This window comes from Maniola hyperantus, chromosome Z, assembly GCF_902806685.2.
Source record: "Maniola hyperantus chromosome Z, iAphHyp1.2, whole genome shotgun sequence".
NCBI lineage: Eukaryota > Metazoa > Arthropoda > Insecta > Lepidoptera > Nymphalidae > Maniola > Maniola hyperantus.
In genome coordinates, this window is record NC_048564.1 from 6682896 (window position 1) to 6701343 (window position 18448).

An 18448-nucleotide genomic window follows, 5' to 3' on the forward strand; every position below is an offset into this window, starting at 1 on the left:
TCTGCATTTGGCCTCTGTATGTACATTATTGTTTTTAGTGTTCCGTACCTCTGTCTGTCTGTCAAAAAATCTACAGGGTACTTCCCGTTGACCTAGAATCATGAAATTGAAATTTGGCATGTAGGTTATAGGTCTTATAGCAGACATTCGGGGAAAAAATCTGAAAAACGTGAATTTGTGGTCACATCACACAAAAAAAATTGTGGTCATAAACTAAAAATTAGTGTTTTCGATTTTCGAAATAAGAGAACTATATCAAGTGGGGTATCATATGAAAGGGCTTCACTTGTGCATTTTAAAACAGATTTTTATTTATTTTTACGCATCATAGTTTTTGAATTACCTATCGTGCAAAATGTCGAAAAATACGACTGTAGTACGGAACCCTCGTTGCGCGAGCCTGACTCGCACTTGGCCGGTTTTCTTCACTCGCCGCGCCGCTTGAAGGGTCGCTCACAGCGAAACGGGTTATAGTTAGGCCCTTCAAGAGATAGGTAGGTACTCGTAGGATCGAGCAGTAAAACCACATTAAAGAAACGCTGGTTAAAAGTTTGCACCATCTCATTAAAAGAAAATGCTGATGCGAATGAGCGAACTTTTGCGACTGTAGCCAAAGTGAACTGGAATGGCATTACGTTCGTGTCATTGAAAAAGTCTTTAGGATTCAGATGACTGTTCTTTGAGAATTTAAAAAAAAATGTTCAAAACAGAAAATTAAGTCTCCTAGATTTGACTCAGTTCTAAGATAGTACCTACCTAGGTAATATAGTTAGTTAAAAGTTAAAAAAATCCCGTTTTTTCTATCGCGATTCGATAAAGGAAATAGTTATTCGCTATTCGCCAAAGTAAATAGTTTTTCGCTATTAGTTAGTCGTTATTCACGTTTGTCAGCTACTAACTAGCTGATGCCCACGACTTCGTTTGCGTGGATATAGATTGTTTATAAATCCCGTGGGAACTCTTTGATTTTACGGGATAAATAGTAGCCTCGGTATTAATCCAGGATGTAATTTATCTCCATTCCAAATTTCAGCCAAAGCCGTCCAGTAGCTTTTGCGTGAAATTGTAACACACACACACACTTACAACAAGATACAAACTGTCGCCTTTATAATATTAGTGTGAACTGTGAACTGGTAACTCCAATACAGTTTCAACTCAGTAGGTATGTCAGTTAGAAGTAGAGATGATATTATGCTAGATATCATCATCATCATCATCAACCGATGGACGTCCACTGCTGGACGTAGGTCTCTTGTAGGGACTTCCACACGCCAGGGTCTTGCGCCGCCTGAATCCAGCGGCTCCCTGCGACTTGTCTGATGTCGTCCGTCCACCTAGTGGGGGGGTATGCTAGATATTTTTGACATTAAGTTACATTCTAGTTTAACTTTAAAAAAATTGCTGGCAAATGCTAAATTTATTCACGATAAACGATCAATAGTAGGATCAGGCACCCAGTTTAAAGTTTTAGTTCAACGTTTGAAACGGTGCATACAAAGTTTCAATTACGGAAAAACTCTCTTGATTAAAGGAATACTGTTACTAAGTACGTGGATGCTACTATCGTCCTGAAAATGTTTTTTAAACATTCGCTTGGCCCTCCACATTATTCAAGACCATTATGGCGATATTTATCACCTCGTTTTAGCATAGCGTTAGAGAAAAGAACATTTATTTTATTTCTTCGCCCCTATAAAACACTCCAGTACAATTGCACTTGACCTAATCTAAACATTGTCTCCCTAATACTTGGGGTGCATGATTGCCTTCAGTTTTTGTGACAGAACAATAAATATAAACGCTCACGACACAAGAAAATTTATAAAACGGTACATATTTGGAATAACTACTATGTTACTCTCCGTCTTTTCAACTACTATAATAATTATTATCTATGCCAAAAATCAAGTCGGTTGGTTGCTTAGTTAAAGCGTGATGGAAGGACCAACAAACAAACACCCTTTCGCATTTATAATATTTGTATAGATTAAGATGATAAATGTAAAAAAAGACTTATAACGAAAAACTATATATAGTGTGTGTAAATAAATATTTAGGTAAATAATCAGTTGATAAACAACATTGATCTAAATAAAAACTACCTTGACTTGAGCCGAGATTAAGGTTACATCATAGGATACATCCGGTGAAAACCCCTTTTATCTTCTCCTTTGTCAAATTACCCCACGTCATTGTTTCGTTATGGCAGATCTCACGTGTGAAACCAACACCCACTCCAAAGTTTTATAGGTTACCTTTAAAACAGTCATCGAATCACACGCGAACCCTCTCGACGGACGCCAGCCACGATGTGAGTGGAATCATAAGCATAACTACCCTTTCCTTTTATCTTGGCACCCTATTCCATATTAAGTTACTCAGGGATAAAAAGACGACGGTTTATAAGTGGACCTTCATGGCATTGTAATATTTTATACATGTAAAACTCCCAGATAGAGATGAACGATATCAAACCAAAAGGAAAATATTGTTTTGCTTAAAAAATTACTGGCTTTTAAAGGAATCAACAGTCGTACCTATTTCAAACTAATTGAAAGTAAAACACTAGCGACCACCTGCGGCTTTACTCCTGTGGGAATTTCGAAAAATCGGGCATTATTCATTAAAAAGCACAATTTCTGTTTTATAGGTCCAAAGGTTTGAATTGGACGTAAATGAGTCAGGAGTTTTTTTTTTGGGTTAGGAACATACGCATGTTATACGTCGATTATTATGAAGTAAGTTACAATTTTAAAAGAGTGTAAAAACAAATAAGTCTAAAGCTCATTTATTTTGCTTACAAAAAACTGAAATGCTTTTGTAAGGATCATCCACAACAGTATCATAAGCTAGGGCACCTGGATTATAGTACCTAGAGGTATTTCACAAGATTGGCAAATCTGTTATACGCAAAGCCATTTTCCACGTTCGGTAAACTTAGAAACTGGGCCAAAGTAGGCTTTTGTGAAATATACAGGAAATTCTCTTCCTCCCTCACTATTTACGTGCTTAAGAACTATTTCCTTGGAAACTTCCCTTCGTGGCGCGAAATAAAAATGTAAATTTTTAAATCCTTTTATTTTTAATTTTGAGCGTGCGGCTTAAGAACCGGGACTATTACGTTGATAACTAAACACTCTTACTTAAATATTTTACTTGAGTGTACAAAATCAATTTTTGTAAGTACACTTTTTATTGTAAGTAAGTAGTTTATTATTCTTGTAGGTTCCACACATTACTTCTTCATCGTTGCCTCACCCGATGAACTGCTGGACAAAGATTTCTTGCAAGTATCTTAATTCTTAACAGAACACGGTCTTGTGCCGTTTGTGTCCTTCCTTCCAGGGGGGCCTTCCAACGTGACGTATTTCAACCTATGACGTATTTATACCTTGAGATCCTCAGCCCTATCGTTACCCATCTTACATACAGTTACTTATGCAGTTATTTAAAAAAAACAGAGTTATATTGATAATAATAGTTGGTACGAGCGTGCCGACCCCACATAGCGTGGGATAAGGTAAGGAAGAGGAAGAAGAAGAAGAGTCGGTACGAGGAATAAGGCTAATTAAGCCTTAAAAGCGAAATTCTCAGTATTAGCTGTACTGAAGGCCTGTTTCAGTCAAAGAGAATGAATCCATTAGTTAAACTACTGTTAGGCCTGATATTATGACCCAGATTTTCTACTATGACACAGTACTAATGTATAGTTTCATAATTTTTATCTTAGATTGATTGCTTGGATCTTCTGGTTCAAGAAATGAGTTTTTTAAATAAGGTTGATCGTCTAGACGTTTCCCCTAACGGAAAGGTGGACTTTCGAGACAAGTAACACAGACGCAACCTCCATGGAGTCATCAGTGATGCTGTGGTGACTTTGGTGACTTTCGCGATAGACGTGCAAACGCTTCGCCTTCACTCTTTTCAAATATTTGTTACGGATGTACTTGAATCGCTTGGAGAAGAACGGGAAGATGATGATCTTTCACAAATACTTTATTACCTCAATTTAGAAAGACTTTGTATTTTTTGAGTAAATATTCTTATCATTTTACATGGTTAAATGGGTGTACCTAAACTAATCTTTCTTTTCGTTAAATGAATCAACAGATGTTATTTTTATTAAATAAATGAGAAATAACATCGAAATAAACTTGATTAGCAGTAAGAGCTAGCGCGCACCGCGGTATATTTCCGTACGTTTTTCCGCAAAATCTGTGAACTATAGAACTACATAGAAGTGCGCGCACTCAGCAATACATTACGCACCAGATTTTAGTTAATTTAAATTTAAATGTTGCAGTCAGTTAGTCAAATTCGTCAGTGTTCCTGCGTGTGACTGAAAAACATACCTACAGCCAAAAAAATTTTTACTCACTGAAAAACCGGTTAGCCTTGTAAGGACACACTAGACTTCACTAGAGTGACCTAGTCGTTCACTTTGACCTAGTTATATGAGTACCTACAAACTTATTTTTTTAATTATTATTTATCTTTGTTTGACCAGCTCCAAATTTGCGAGACGGATGGTATCGAAGAATTGAGCGACGAGGAATTGCCGATTGGCCACCGCCGCCGGCTTGTTGTCGTCAAAACATTATGGCGCGGATGCCATAGCGATATCAAGTAAGATTTACATTTATCAACAGGCTCTATTTTATCATCATCATCATCATGATCAACTCATCACCGGCTCACTACAGAGCACGGGTCTCCTCTCATAGTGACAAGGGTTTTGGCCATAGTCTACCACGCTGGCCAGGTGCGTATTAGTAGACTTCACACACCTTTGCGAACATTATGGAAAACTCTCAGGTATGCAGGTTTCCTCACGATGTTTTCCTTCACCGTTAAAGCAAGTGATATTTTATAAGTTAAAACGCACTTAGCTCCGAAAAGTTAGAGGTGCGTGCCCGGGATCTAACTCCCAACCTCTGATTAGAAGGTGGACGTCCTAACCACTAGGCTATCACAGCTATTTTATCAATACACCATAACTCGTAAAGATGATAAGATGATGGTGGTGATGGTTCCTTTATTTTTTACAGGGCGGCGTTTGCCCGCGAAGCTACATGGGGTGCCGGGTTGAAACACCCGCAGCTTGCTCAAGTTCTTGGATTGAGCCTCCACGAACCCCCATGCGCGGCACTCGACCGCGGCGATGCTGTTCCTCTCCCGACGATTCTGAAGATGGAGCGAAAATTGAAGTAAGTTTGATGTAGGCCCCTTCGTTATGACAAAATATTTTGGATGAAGCAGGGTACAACGCCACCCAAATCTTCTCACACATAAATAAGTAAATCAACGTACGTTTCACTCACGATACCGCAATGTTGAAAATGCACACACAAAATAATGTTTCAACAGGTTATCAGATTAGTGAACGTCGTTGTATAATGTATAGCGAGATCTTAGACCATTGGTTCCGCCATCGACAAGTAACTATAAGTACCTACTCAACATAGACACTTTTATTATATTATACTAGTGACTCGCCCGAAGTGTACTGAGATTTTCTGACATAAATACCACCCAAATCTCCGACTTTTCCAAAGCATTTTTTAACAATTTTCTTTCACACAAACCGTGTCCAAATCGGTCGAACCTTTCTCAAGTGTTGATCTTTCATACCTTTATAGGTCTGCATACCTTGTACCTTAATGGTCGAAGCCATATAAGCCTTTCTGAACATTGAATGGTCATGTTTTATTAATTTCTAGTTCAAACAAGATTGTCTTTTTCCAGCTATTCGAGTTTGATTCACATAGGCTGCCAAATAGCGAGCGGCATGAAGTATCTGGAATCGTTCGAGTTAGTACACCGGGATCTCGCAGCACGGTAACTATTGGTCATAAGAGTTATATTTGAGCTGTGCATTGATAGATCAGTCAGTCAGCTTTACCTTTTATATATTTAGACTAGCTTATGATTGCGACTTCGTCCATGCTTCGTCCGCGTGGTCTAAATATATTTCAAACCCCTATTTTTCTCCTTTAGGGGTTGAATTTTCAAAAATCTTTTCTTAACGGCTGTCTACGTCATAATATCTATCTGCATGCCAAATTTCAGCCCAATCTGTCCAGTAGTTTGAGCTGTGCGTTGATAGACCAGTCAGTCAGTCAGTCAGCTTTTCTTTTTATATACATACATATAGATTAAACTCAATGAAAGTAAACAGGTTCTAGAAACAATATCTGAGTCTGTGTTTTTTTTTAATTTTATTTAACTAGTAGTTCAAATTTTTATGTAGGTACTTCTTTGAGTCAGTGTAACTTTAAAATTGCATAATATTTGTACAGAAATCTGGAAAACCACAAACAGATATTTGTTTCTAGAACGTTATATAGTTAATATACAAATGAAAACCTAACTACTTTGTTTTTAGTTTAAAGTTTCTTCATTTTTTCTTGCTTATTTCTTGTTTTATCTTCTCTATATTATATAAAAATGAATCGCTGAATGTGTTGCTGATCGTAAATCTCGAGAACAGCTGAACCGATTTCGCTAATTCTTTTTTTATAATATTCCTTGAAGTACGAGGATGGTTCTTACGGAAAGAAAAATTTAAAAAATTTGAATCAACTGTTAGGCGATACGAAGTTCGCCAGGGCAGCTAGTATGCAATAAAGTTTTCCATCTACATTTGTATAGAAAGCGCTGTAAAGCGCGCTAGTGATACTTCTCTTCATCGACTGAGAGTTAATAAGCCGCGCTAGAATTAAAAACCCGATTATATGTAACTTTTTTTACAGAAATATTACAGTGAGCGAGAATCTTCACATTAAAGTGGCTGACTACGCCATGTTTTGCGAAGAGTTTGTCGGTGACTATCATATCCTAGCGGATGGCTCTCGCACCCCCTTACGATGGATGGCTTGGGAAAGTTTACTAATGGTTAGTTTGATTTGATTTATTCGTGAACTATAGCAAAACTTTCATGTTAGGTATAACTTATAAGTAATAATATTGTTATTAGATGATATTATTCACTTAAAGCATTACTTTTTATTATTTGTAGGCTATTTTCGCTTAGAAAGCATTTAATAAGTAAGTAAATGGATTTATTTATCCATACCATTTACCTAATAAGTTTGAGTAGGTACTTAAAAAGAATAATAATTTATTATGTACAGAATAAACATAAATTTAACAATATTTTAATATTTATCTTACGGCTGCACTCAAGTGATTAGTCGGAGTATGTCCGACTAGTTTCGAACCCGTCTGGAATCTTTTTTCAAAGTGTCTCTGTTCGCATTACATCGCGAGCAGACGGATCCTGGACGGAACTAGTCGGATTTACTCCGACGTAATCACGTGAGCCCAGTCGTAAGATATTTATATTTATAAACTTGGTTTATAAAGCATTAATTATTTTGTCCATGTTATATTGCATACATATAATATAATTATCTGGGCTCTATTTCGTATTTAATGATTCTAACATTTAATATTTTTTATTTAGGGCGTTTATTCACCAGCTAGCGATGTCTGGTCATTCGGTGTCACCGTTTGGGAAGTGCTCACATACTGCTCAGCTAAACCTTTTGAAGAAATGAATGATGATCAGGTATCTATTTCTATAAGTTGTTAATCATTTGACTGAGATTATATGTTCTTCTTGGTTAGGTACTTCCTCTTTCACGGGTGAATAGTTACTTTTATTATCGTATATAAAGAAGTTCAAAAGAGATCGCCCGTGAACGGGCCCTCTTTTGTGGCGTCGTGTCAAAACTAAAATTATTTTTTTTTTAAATGTGTTATTTTTTTACGATTATGTTTTATAACGACTTTTTTTCACTCTATTATTGAAAATATCCACAATTACAGTTAGAATCGTTAACATGCATTTATTTTGAAGAAGTATTAATTAAATATAACCTCAATATCAGCAATATAAAAAATAAGATTTCTTTATAACCAGGGTGAATAAATAGAAATCGTTTGCAGAATATAAAGAGTTAATTATTTGTCTACAAAATAAAATTAAAACCATGGTGACACAACAATTAAGTATATTAGGGGGGGCCCAAAGCTCCTAAGAAAATGGGCAATCTCTTTTGTGGTACTTTGTAAATGAAGAACCTATATCTTCTACCTAATACTTACGGTCACTACGACAAGCTTTGCTGTTTTCTTTCCAACTACACCACAAAATAGCTAAATATTCTGTGTGTTTATTGGTAATGAAGTAACGAGTAGGAATTGAGGGAGCTGGCGAACAAAACGGTGTAATTAAGTACATGAAATTAAATTTTACGCAGGAGCAAAAAGTAATGAAACTTACCTTGTAACTGTTCCTACCGTTTTGATTAAATTTGAAAAAACGAATTTAAGACTCGATTTTAGCTCAGTTTTTGGTGATTCTGCTGGGAAATGAATTTAGATTTGTATTTAGTGGGTCAACAACGCCCGGATTAAATAAAAATATTTTGATCAGAACTTTAATACCATTGCTTGTACGCCAGCTCCTCATTATTATTACGTGGACTCCTAGGTGGTAGCGAATGCGAGTGAATGGCGTTCCGGAGGCCGCGGTGCCCGCGTGCCGGCCGCGCCCCCGCCACGCTGCCGCCGCGAACTCTACGACCTCATGCATGAGTGCTGGCGCCGCGAGCCTATGCAGCGGCCCCGCTTCCACGACCTGCACAGGTTCCTCGACCGTATGACCCATGGCTATAAGCCACCATTACACCGCTAAATAGCACGGATACGTAACAACAATCTAAGAATTTTCCCTGGATATAGAGTATCGGGTATCTTAAATAATGCTCTCATATGAAACTATGATTCAATGACGAAATTTTCGCTTCCAAGCCACAGGATACCAAGGCCGCGATTATATCTTAAGTTTACTACTACTAGTTTTAGTAGCTAATGTCATTAACTTACGACGCACTTACGTGAGTAAAACATGAAGATGTCATCGCGGCCTACATTTCGACCACAACAAGACAATATCACAGAACATTGATTACCTACCGATTCTTTTTGGAGATTTACATTTCTTCATAATATACTCGGACATTACTAAACGAACTAGAGATTCGAACGAGCTTTTATCATTTCCCTAATATAAGGTTTTAGAAATATAGAAAGTAATATTAAGTCACTTAAAAGCTTTCAGCCCAAGGGTTCGCCATTTTCTGGAGATTAATAACAGACTGCGTTTATATTATTGTGATAGGATATTGGGGCAGTATTAATTACAGTATTAAAAATAAGGCACTTTAATCCTAACCTGTATTTCAGGCGTAAAGCCGCTTCGTTTTTGTTTACTTGCTGAGCTCTACCCTTTTCTAGTCGTACAAGTTTTATATGTTTTCAGCGAGAGCAAGTAAACAGAAATTCTCACTCTTTTTGGGATGCATCACTATTGTAATGATCTCACAAAATATCGATAAATTCAGTATTTTAACTGAAGTGTCGATATTTTACAACATGTTGTGGTCTCGGAATCGGTTGTTCAAATATAGATTTAAATCGGTCACACGTGTATATTTCGCATATACCGTAGATAATTAAGTATTAAGATTGAAGCTAGTGAGGCCACACTATGTGTTGATATTCATGGAACTGACAATATCTTCGTGTTAAGTACTCAAAGTACAATGTGGCGTAATGTTGTCAGGGGCATTAAAACCGCATATTTCTTCACGCTATTCCCAGCGTCCTTCGCCTAGCGCTCCCACGATCTTCCACTACCACCGCCTCTATGGCAATCCCCTTACTAGGAACACTACTGTAATGCACGATAAAATGTCTTCTTACACTCGAGTTCATGCAAGATGGACTAATTCTGCTTTACCGTACATTTCACTAGTGTGCAGCCTAGTTCGTGTGTTGGATGTGCGTTAAATTTATATTACACAAATTGTTATGTGCGATACCAGCCGGTGTAAAGAAGTATTTGCTAAAATAACGCAAAATATTCTTACCATATTAACAAAATAATATAAATCTAGCACACAATCAACATACTCTATAGTATCTATATCCAAATCTAACTCCTATTTTTTTAACCTGTTTTAAATGTTAAGGTTGTATACTTCACGAGGTTTACACCTCTAGGGCAATATAATGCCCCCTGTGCTTCTTGTTTTCTTCGATCAGGCATCTAAGATTGAGCTCACGAACCTCTGTATTGTAATAATATACCTAAGACTGGCGACGAACTTATCCCTAGCGATGTTTACGGATGTGAAGTGACTCATTGGATTGATGGAAACCGAATTACATAACATCTTATCTTATAAATGTCATAGTTTTAAGGATACATTACTTATATATTCAATCATTGGATAAATGTTGTCAGTAATATTAATCAAAATATTCCCCTTACCTTTAACCCCGATTCATCGAGGCATGGATATTTCAAAAAAGATAAAACTCATAAAAAGTAATAATATATTTAAAAAAACATTTATCCTGCTCCGCACCACATTTGCAATACAGATAGGTATTTCCGATTCTATCATCCGATGAAACGGGGTGATGGCTGTTGTAATAAACAGTTAAGGTAGTTTAATAATATAACAATGTGTCCTTTTGATGTTCCCCGAGCTTGCGGCATAACTAGAGGTGCGTACATGATTTACCATCAGATTCAGAAAGGATCAGTGAGTACTTAACAATCGTTAAAGTCAATTAGTAATGCTCATTGTACTTTAGGGAAAGTCTTACAGATACCAAATAATATAATGTACCTACTGATCCTTGACACTCAGGATATACAATTTTAGAATACGCTTTAAATGTTAATCCGTCTATTACATATTATTTGATACAATTTCTTCTTATATATGATTATATTGGTTATTATGAAGACGAGGGAAGGAGTTACGTGATATTCTCAAAACAAGCAATATGGCCGGTAATTAGTTTGTATAAAAATATGTGTTTGAACCGTAATAATTAATGCAGTAATATAAGCCTTACTATGTTGCAGCCTCTTGCACAACACACACAAGTAGGTGCAAATTCGATTGTACACAGAACTTAGTAAACTAAAAAAATAGGCTAAAAGTTGTGCCATCCTATTTGCCGATGTTTTCAGCAAAGGACAATATGATTATTAGTGGGTACCTCCTGAACTTTTATTTAATTTAGGTTTTTTGTACAAACAGATTAATACAATCGTATCAAATCATCTCATCTATTTTACATTTATACAACGTTAGTTTTAGTAACGTAACGCAAAACCGGAAACACGTGTCGAATATTTTTACATAAAGAATATATAATATTAAATTAATTATTTTATAAATTTATTTTGTAAATTAGTATTTCAAAAATTAATAATGAAAATTTACGAATTTATAAGCTTGAGTCGTTGTCATCGCAAAAACATGGTCACCCCAAGCGAGCGGCTGTGAGCGAACGAGGAGACGGTTGGCGTCGATCGTGCGCGCTGCCGCGCACTCGGCTCCAATCAGCTGGTATATGCGGTCATTCAATTAGGTGTGCCAACACTTGCAGGATTCTAAAGTACTTTTTGGTCAAAACATAACACGTTGTAAAAATAATTGATTGAATAAGATTCCGTTACTGATTCTGAACAAACTACTTTCAAGCGTTGCGTATACTAAAACTAACGTTGTATAATTATATGTATGACATTATATATTATATAAATTGTATTAATTTTGTGTGCTTGAAGTGATGTGCAAGTACCTATTTATAAATAAACTAGCTCGCTCTTATGCTCGCGACTTCGTCCGCGTGGACTACACAAATTTCGAACCCCTATTTCACCCACTTACGGGTTGCATTTTCAAAAATCCTTTCTTAGCGGATGCCTACATCATAATAGCTATCTGCTTGATGATAAGCCTTGTAGGTCGCAGATATAAGGACTTACAGAATTTGTTTAAAACCCTACAAATAGCTGATCGCGTAAAAAGACTCGTAAAAAAAATTCTGTAAACTCAAAGGATCGTTTGAAAGTTTGTCAAGTAGCAGAGACAACGCTGGAAGGTACTATTTAGTATTATGTGCTAATAATACTCACGGAGCCGATGTCAAAGTGCAGGATGTTGTTCTTGTAGGTGGCCAAATTTCAGCCCGATCCGTCCAGTAGTTAAAGCTGTGCGTTGATAGATCAGTCAGTCAGTCAGTCACCTTTTCCTTTTTTATATAAAAAATAAAAATAAATATATTATATTAAGAGATTAAGAGATATCAGTCTATCTAATACCCATAAAAGTATCTGAGCACACCCCAACTTTGCTCGATGTCCGCAGGAACTCAGGGATTCTATCCAAATAAACTTGGAAAGTAAAACATTGTCTAAATGTGAAATTTCATCCAAATCGTTAAAACCATTTATGAGAAACTAATTAAGTATACATATATATAAACCATTTCAAAACCATAAATACAATATTTGATTGATATTATAAATATTACCCTTGCGATTTTTAGTATTTAGAACAAAATCACGGGCCTCAGCTACTCGTAGTAGGATATTGTGATAGGAATAGATGAGTGAATAAATGTGAAAGCCATTATTTTTTAGTTTATTAAAGTTAAACTGTTTAATAATATATTTAAAAAATATTTTAATTCATAGATAATATTTTTTACGGGTATTTTTTCAGTTTTACCTGACTATTTTATTAGATTTTCATTGGAGACTGCATAGTACGTAAGGAAATACTAATTGGAAACTTGTACATAATGTTGCAGTTGATTAAGTTCCTGCATCTCAAAATTTTGTATTACTGTATTATTTGTTGTGTTCGCGTAGATATTACGTAGCCACAGTCATTAAATATCGGTTCCGTAGCGAGTGTTCGCTTTAGCTTTCGCAATAGACGAATATTTGTTATGTCGCCTTTACATCATCATTAATCCAGTAGTTCATTCAAATTATCATAATTACGAGTAAATAATATCATTACACGTAAATATATAGGTACATAGCACTTAATTATATAGCCATGATCACGTTATGACGTTCGCCTCCTATTCGGGAGGTCGGGGGTTCGATCCTGGGCACGCACCTCTGACTTTTCGGAGCTATGTGCGTTTAAAGCAATTTAAAATTCACTTGCTTTAACGGCGAAGGAAATACATCGTGAGGAAACCTGCATGCCTGATATTACACTGCCAGCGCGCTTCTTTATACAAACGTACCTTATAAGTCATAATATTATTATGTATTTATAAAGGTGTTATTATTCTAAATCTGCAAATTCATTATCATCTGTTCGTTATCAAGTCCTATGTATAAGTTTGAATTTGGAATAATCTTTGTCCCTGAATATATATGTCCAAGATATCTTCATAATATTATTTTTTCTTTAGTTTGAACTATTTAGTTTGAATTCAGAACTCTACCGAATAGCGCTTTCAGCGCTCACAACACAGCACGGTTATCCATATCGGAATTTTTAAAGCGCTGCGACCTCTGTTAGCGTCATTCGGAGCAAAAATTTAAAAGTTAGAATTTTTGTCTTCCGAATTGACTGTTCGTTTTAAATTATTATTTATTAAACAAGTAACCTGCTAAATAAAATGAGTTCAAGTGAGAATAGTATGCAATTTGATTGCACACCTAATTTGAGAGCGAAGGCCGAATTAGAAAAATTTGGGTGGGTACATACTTATTTAATATTTTAGAAAAGCACCATACATGCCTCGACCGGGAAGTGCCTTTCTGGCCTAGTATGTACCTACTATTGTTTTAGAAGTTAGACCCCTGAAACATCTTTTTTATAGCAAAGGTGCGTAAATAAATTATCAAAAATAATAGGTAGGTAAATTTTAGTAACCTACCTAAATTTTACTTAATAAATTATGACTTTAATGGTACAAATGGCAGATCTCCATAGAGATTAACCATTTGTGCGGGAGATAATATTATACTTAGTGCAAAAGTGTGTGCAGGTGCACTTTCTATTCCGTCTTTCTCATAGCCCGATGAGACGAAAATCCAGCACGACGAAGAGATATCAGCAAAGCTTGAAAGAATTTTAGTTCAATTTTTCTTGATAAATTTCTTAAATAGCAATACGAAACTCTGCGCTGTAACCTGAACAGATAATTTGCACCAGCACCGATCGGTGACATGTATTAGTTCAAGAGGCGCAATAAACTGACAAGATTGAAGGCGGTAATGACGTCGCGCTACGGCAATACCTGCATCATAGGTAACATTCTATTACTACAGTTCACTAGGTATTGATAACCATTAAAATCATTATTTACGTAAAATATTATATTTAATTATTTAAAAAAACAAACAAAAAAAATCGGCCAAATATCACAAATGGTAACATATTTTGATAGTTCTCTATTTGAGAATTGTTCCACATGATACCCTTTGGATACTAGGACATTCCCTCTTATCAACCGTCGAATAATAACCAACTCTTTGGAAAGTTTTCCATCGTATATAACGTGGAACACGCCACAATGACGGGTTAAAAGTAGGAATTATTAATCTTAAAAAGTAGGTAGGTAGGATGTAGTAGTCCAGTTAAGTAGTATTAAAAATATTATTATAGTACATAATCATTTATTCAAACAATTGCAATTCATATTACATATTTAAAATAGTTAATTTAATGGATAGGAATATACAATACTAGTAGGGCGCGTGGGTGCGCGCGCGGACCACTAAAGTGGTCCACGAGCATGCTACCTTGGCTTTTCAAAATGCGGACCTTGTCTAAATTAGATATTTTTCATAGTTTGGTCGTCACTCAAACAATAGATTCCGCCATCTTGATTTTTTCTGCACCAAGTACTTTCTGGTCCTAATCATTTTCTACCGGAACACCACTCTTACATCTTTTATACTTTCTGAGACAGATACAGGTATGGTATAGCCGCCATCTTGACTCCGCCATTTCGGTTTTTTTTCAAGTTTTTTTTGTTTGAGTTGAGCAGCCTCCACCTATTTTTAATAACCTGGCCATGCTCGTGCCAGCTCTTCCGCTCTTATAAAATAAGGAAACTCTGGTACGCGCAGGCTCTTAGGCCATAAAGAGCTGGGGCACAAAACGGTGTAATGACATAAAATATTTTACTTGAAACTTTCCTGTAACTGTACCATTTCCAATCCCAAACTTCGAATTTTTTAGTACATTTCTAGGCCGTTTTTCTTGAAAATGGCATGAAATTTGGACTCAATTTCAGTACAGTGTAAGACCGTTTTGCATGGATATGAGATTTGTATTTAATAAAAATCGAATATAAAGGAAAAAAGGATTTTGATCAGAAGTACCTATAGGTAAAGTAATTACACTGGTTTGTTAGCCAGCTTTAGCTTACTATTTCTTTTGCACATAATTACCTAAGTACAATAGGTAGAAAATTATTAAATTAAGATAAATGGATACTTATTATGATTGTATGTATTAAGCCTTCTATGGCTATAGGTAGCTATATTAATATCATAGATATTTGATGGTACCTACTTACTAGAATTTTTAGTGTTGTAGTTGTAGGACGTTTGTCTAATAAAGATAATATTCGCACATTACCTACATAGACTCTACACCGATTCCCAGTAATGCATGGAAAGGTGAGCTTTATAACATCATGTTTTTTCAACATTAAAGTGTACAACGCGTGGATTACGCGTAAACTAAATATTGAATTATTGAAAAGTCCACCGTAGAGAACATTATAAAACCCATATTTCGATCGGTTCTAGTCGGTGTATCTAGTGTGCGAAGTACTTTTACGCTGCATTGTATATCCTGCTAGGAGTAACGTAGGCACCTCTTCGTTTGCCGCAGCTCACTCCAACTTTCACGTATAATCTACAATACCTATACTTAACCTAAAAGAAAACAGGTAAGCTAAGGAGATTTAGATTAAGTATGTCCTGCAAAAATGTATTTCATTTGATAGAGTTATAATTAATCCAGTTATGATTGAATTGTATTTTGACGTACCTATCGGAAAGCCAATTACGTGGGTTGCATACAACGAATGTTAATAAAATGTCATATTATAAACATAATCATGCATTCAGTCGGTCAGCTGCAGTCGTTGGCAATCTGAATTTGCTCTACGATCGCTCTCTTTCATCAATTTGTTGTCGTCAACGTGTGTAATATAGCTCATGCTTATTGCTTCTCACACCACCTCTACGTGAAACCGGGAACAGTTCTAAAACTGTGCTCGTTTTATGGTAATATTCATTGTAATATTTATTCATATCGATTTAAACTTCGAGAAGAATGTTCTGGCCTACCTACCGACAAGGATATTAAATCAACCCAATTAAGGTACTTAGATATTTCTATTTCAATTCATAATAGTTACTAATAATAATTTTATATTAGGTACACGCCTACGATATGCCATTTCGCCTGTTCCTTAAATATAAGCATAAATCATCAAATGTATTTTTTTTAAACATAAAAGTATCGCCCATTTTATCGTAATCGCCTACCTAGTATTTTTTAATCATACCACTCCTAACATCATATCGTAATAATTTATAAACCTTACATAATTATAGCTATTCTACAATTACTTATATAAAAATTATGGCGTGTTTATGTGGAGGAGTCCTAGTAAGCAAACTTGTTTATTAATGAAAAATGCTACAGTTAACATTATTTCATATGTAATTCAAGTAGAGCCTGCAATGACTCCTTTGCAGAGTTGGGACCAACCGGACAATTTCAATAGCACTATGCTCAGCATTTATTTACGAGTTAAGCAGAATTCATTTTGGTACCTACATATCTAAATAACATAATAAAGGGAAATATTGAAAGTTGAAACATTTAAGAAATTATAGATTTTTGCAGTTATTAGTTTGTATTGAAGAAATAATTCATGAACTAGCAATTTCATCGATTGATTTTGTCGAAGAGGGCGTGCTATTGGAGACAATTGTTGGTGTTTTTACAAACCTTTAACTCTGGCTGGTACATTAGAAATTATTTTTGTATTCCTTAATGCGTATTTGATAATAATAGGCAAATGTTTCAACAGGAATTGACTTTACCTCCGTCAGCTAAATATTATATTAGCTTAACTATGATATTATTATGATCAAAATTTATGATATTAAAATTGTTTGACTAGCTACATATTTACTATAAAATATGTAAAAATATCTTACTTCTAACTTACAATTATTTATTTAACGTTACAAAAAATGTTTTACACAGTTTATAAATCCAAAATTAATTTTCGAACTGTTTAAACTAGGAGGTCTATCATAGTTAGTATCAGTTGTTTAATAAATTAGAATATAAGCATCACAATATTAACACATGATTTTTATCATGTAACCTATATCATTACTTTAAAGTTTAATACATATCGACGTAACGACATTAATTTTTATTGTCGAAAGTATTTTGATTTGTTCCCCGATATTATTAAATAAATTTAAAATTATTTACCTACTAGAGTTAATATTGTATAAATTTTGTATAAGTAAAAATTTCACGTTCTTAAACTGTTCGCTCATCTATACAGTAGAGCCGCTTAAATAGGCCACTTTTGATATTTCTCACATACTGACTGAGGACGACCACAATAATAATATTATAGAACAGCTGAAACACATAAATCTTACTTATAGACGTTCTATTGCAAATCTTATCACCATCCGAGCTTTAGAACCTTAATATATGTATAAGGTTCTGTGTGCCAATATTTTTCTTATTGCACATTTTTGTTAAAAGAGACCTATAGAAATTTGGCTCTACAATAATACGTTCTGTATTGCTCCGGCGCGTTCCATGACGAGTAAGTAGTACGGAAATACCTTGCTATAGGTGTGCTTGTCCACAAAGCAAAGAGGAGCAGGGACTTATTCAGCAAATCAAGAGATGATGTAATAAAATTAACCGGCAACAATCTACGTCAGTAATCTTATTGGTCTGTTAACCACGTCGCCGCTTCTGTGGATGGGCACCCTAAGGAAATTAAAAATAAAACGAACAACGAACGGTGCGAACAGAACGTATTTTCTAGATGTGAGAGCAGCCATATTATTCGGCACTTTTAAAATTCCTGTGATTTTATTCAAACTTTACCCAATGAATTCAATCATTTAAATAAGTAAATATTTTTTACAACTAACTAACCTACTTATGTTAAACATTTAAGTTTTGCAAATATTTAAACTAAAAATCAAAAACAGTAAGAAATTTATACTACACAACAATAATTTATATATTGTGTCGATAATAAAAAAATTATAATTGCATTTATTTTAAAAAATATTTGCGGAATCCTTAATGTGTCACTCTTTAAATGAAATCAATTCTGTAGGTACCTACATAATAAATAATCAAAGACTTTTAGGCAGAATGCCTCCTTTTTATGTAATTTTAAATGTTAAAATAAATGTTGATTAACATATCAAAAAGTTGTTTCATTTATCCACCAGAATGACGTCTCGTCGACAAATAATAATTTAAAGTAAGAGTTTAACGAGGACATGACGCAAATAAAAGTCAAA

The 18448-nt window shown here is 35.0% G+C and overlaps 1 protein-coding gene across 2 annotated transcripts in view; it reads left to right on the plus strand.

The window, feature by feature from the left end:
- Positions 1-18349, plus strand: part of LOC117995703 (discoidin domain-containing receptor 2-like) — a 214913-nt gene extending 196564 nt beyond the window's left edge. For both annotated transcript variants that reach the window (XM_069509042.1, XM_069509043.1), the window contains exons 13-18: positions 4511-4629; positions 5052-5210; positions 5749-5841; positions 6756-6897; positions 7469-7573; positions 8501-18349. In XM_069509042.1, coding sequence (XP_069365143.1) covers positions 4511-4629; positions 5052-5210; positions 5749-5841; positions 6756-6897; positions 7469-7573; positions 8501-8704 — 822 coding nt within the window. In that variant the 3' untranslated portion in view covers positions 8705-18349. The remainder of the gene's footprint in view (positions 1-4510; positions 4630-5051; positions 5211-5748; positions 5842-6755; positions 6898-7468; positions 7574-8500) is intronic.
- Positions 18350-18448: the final 99 nt, after the last annotated feature.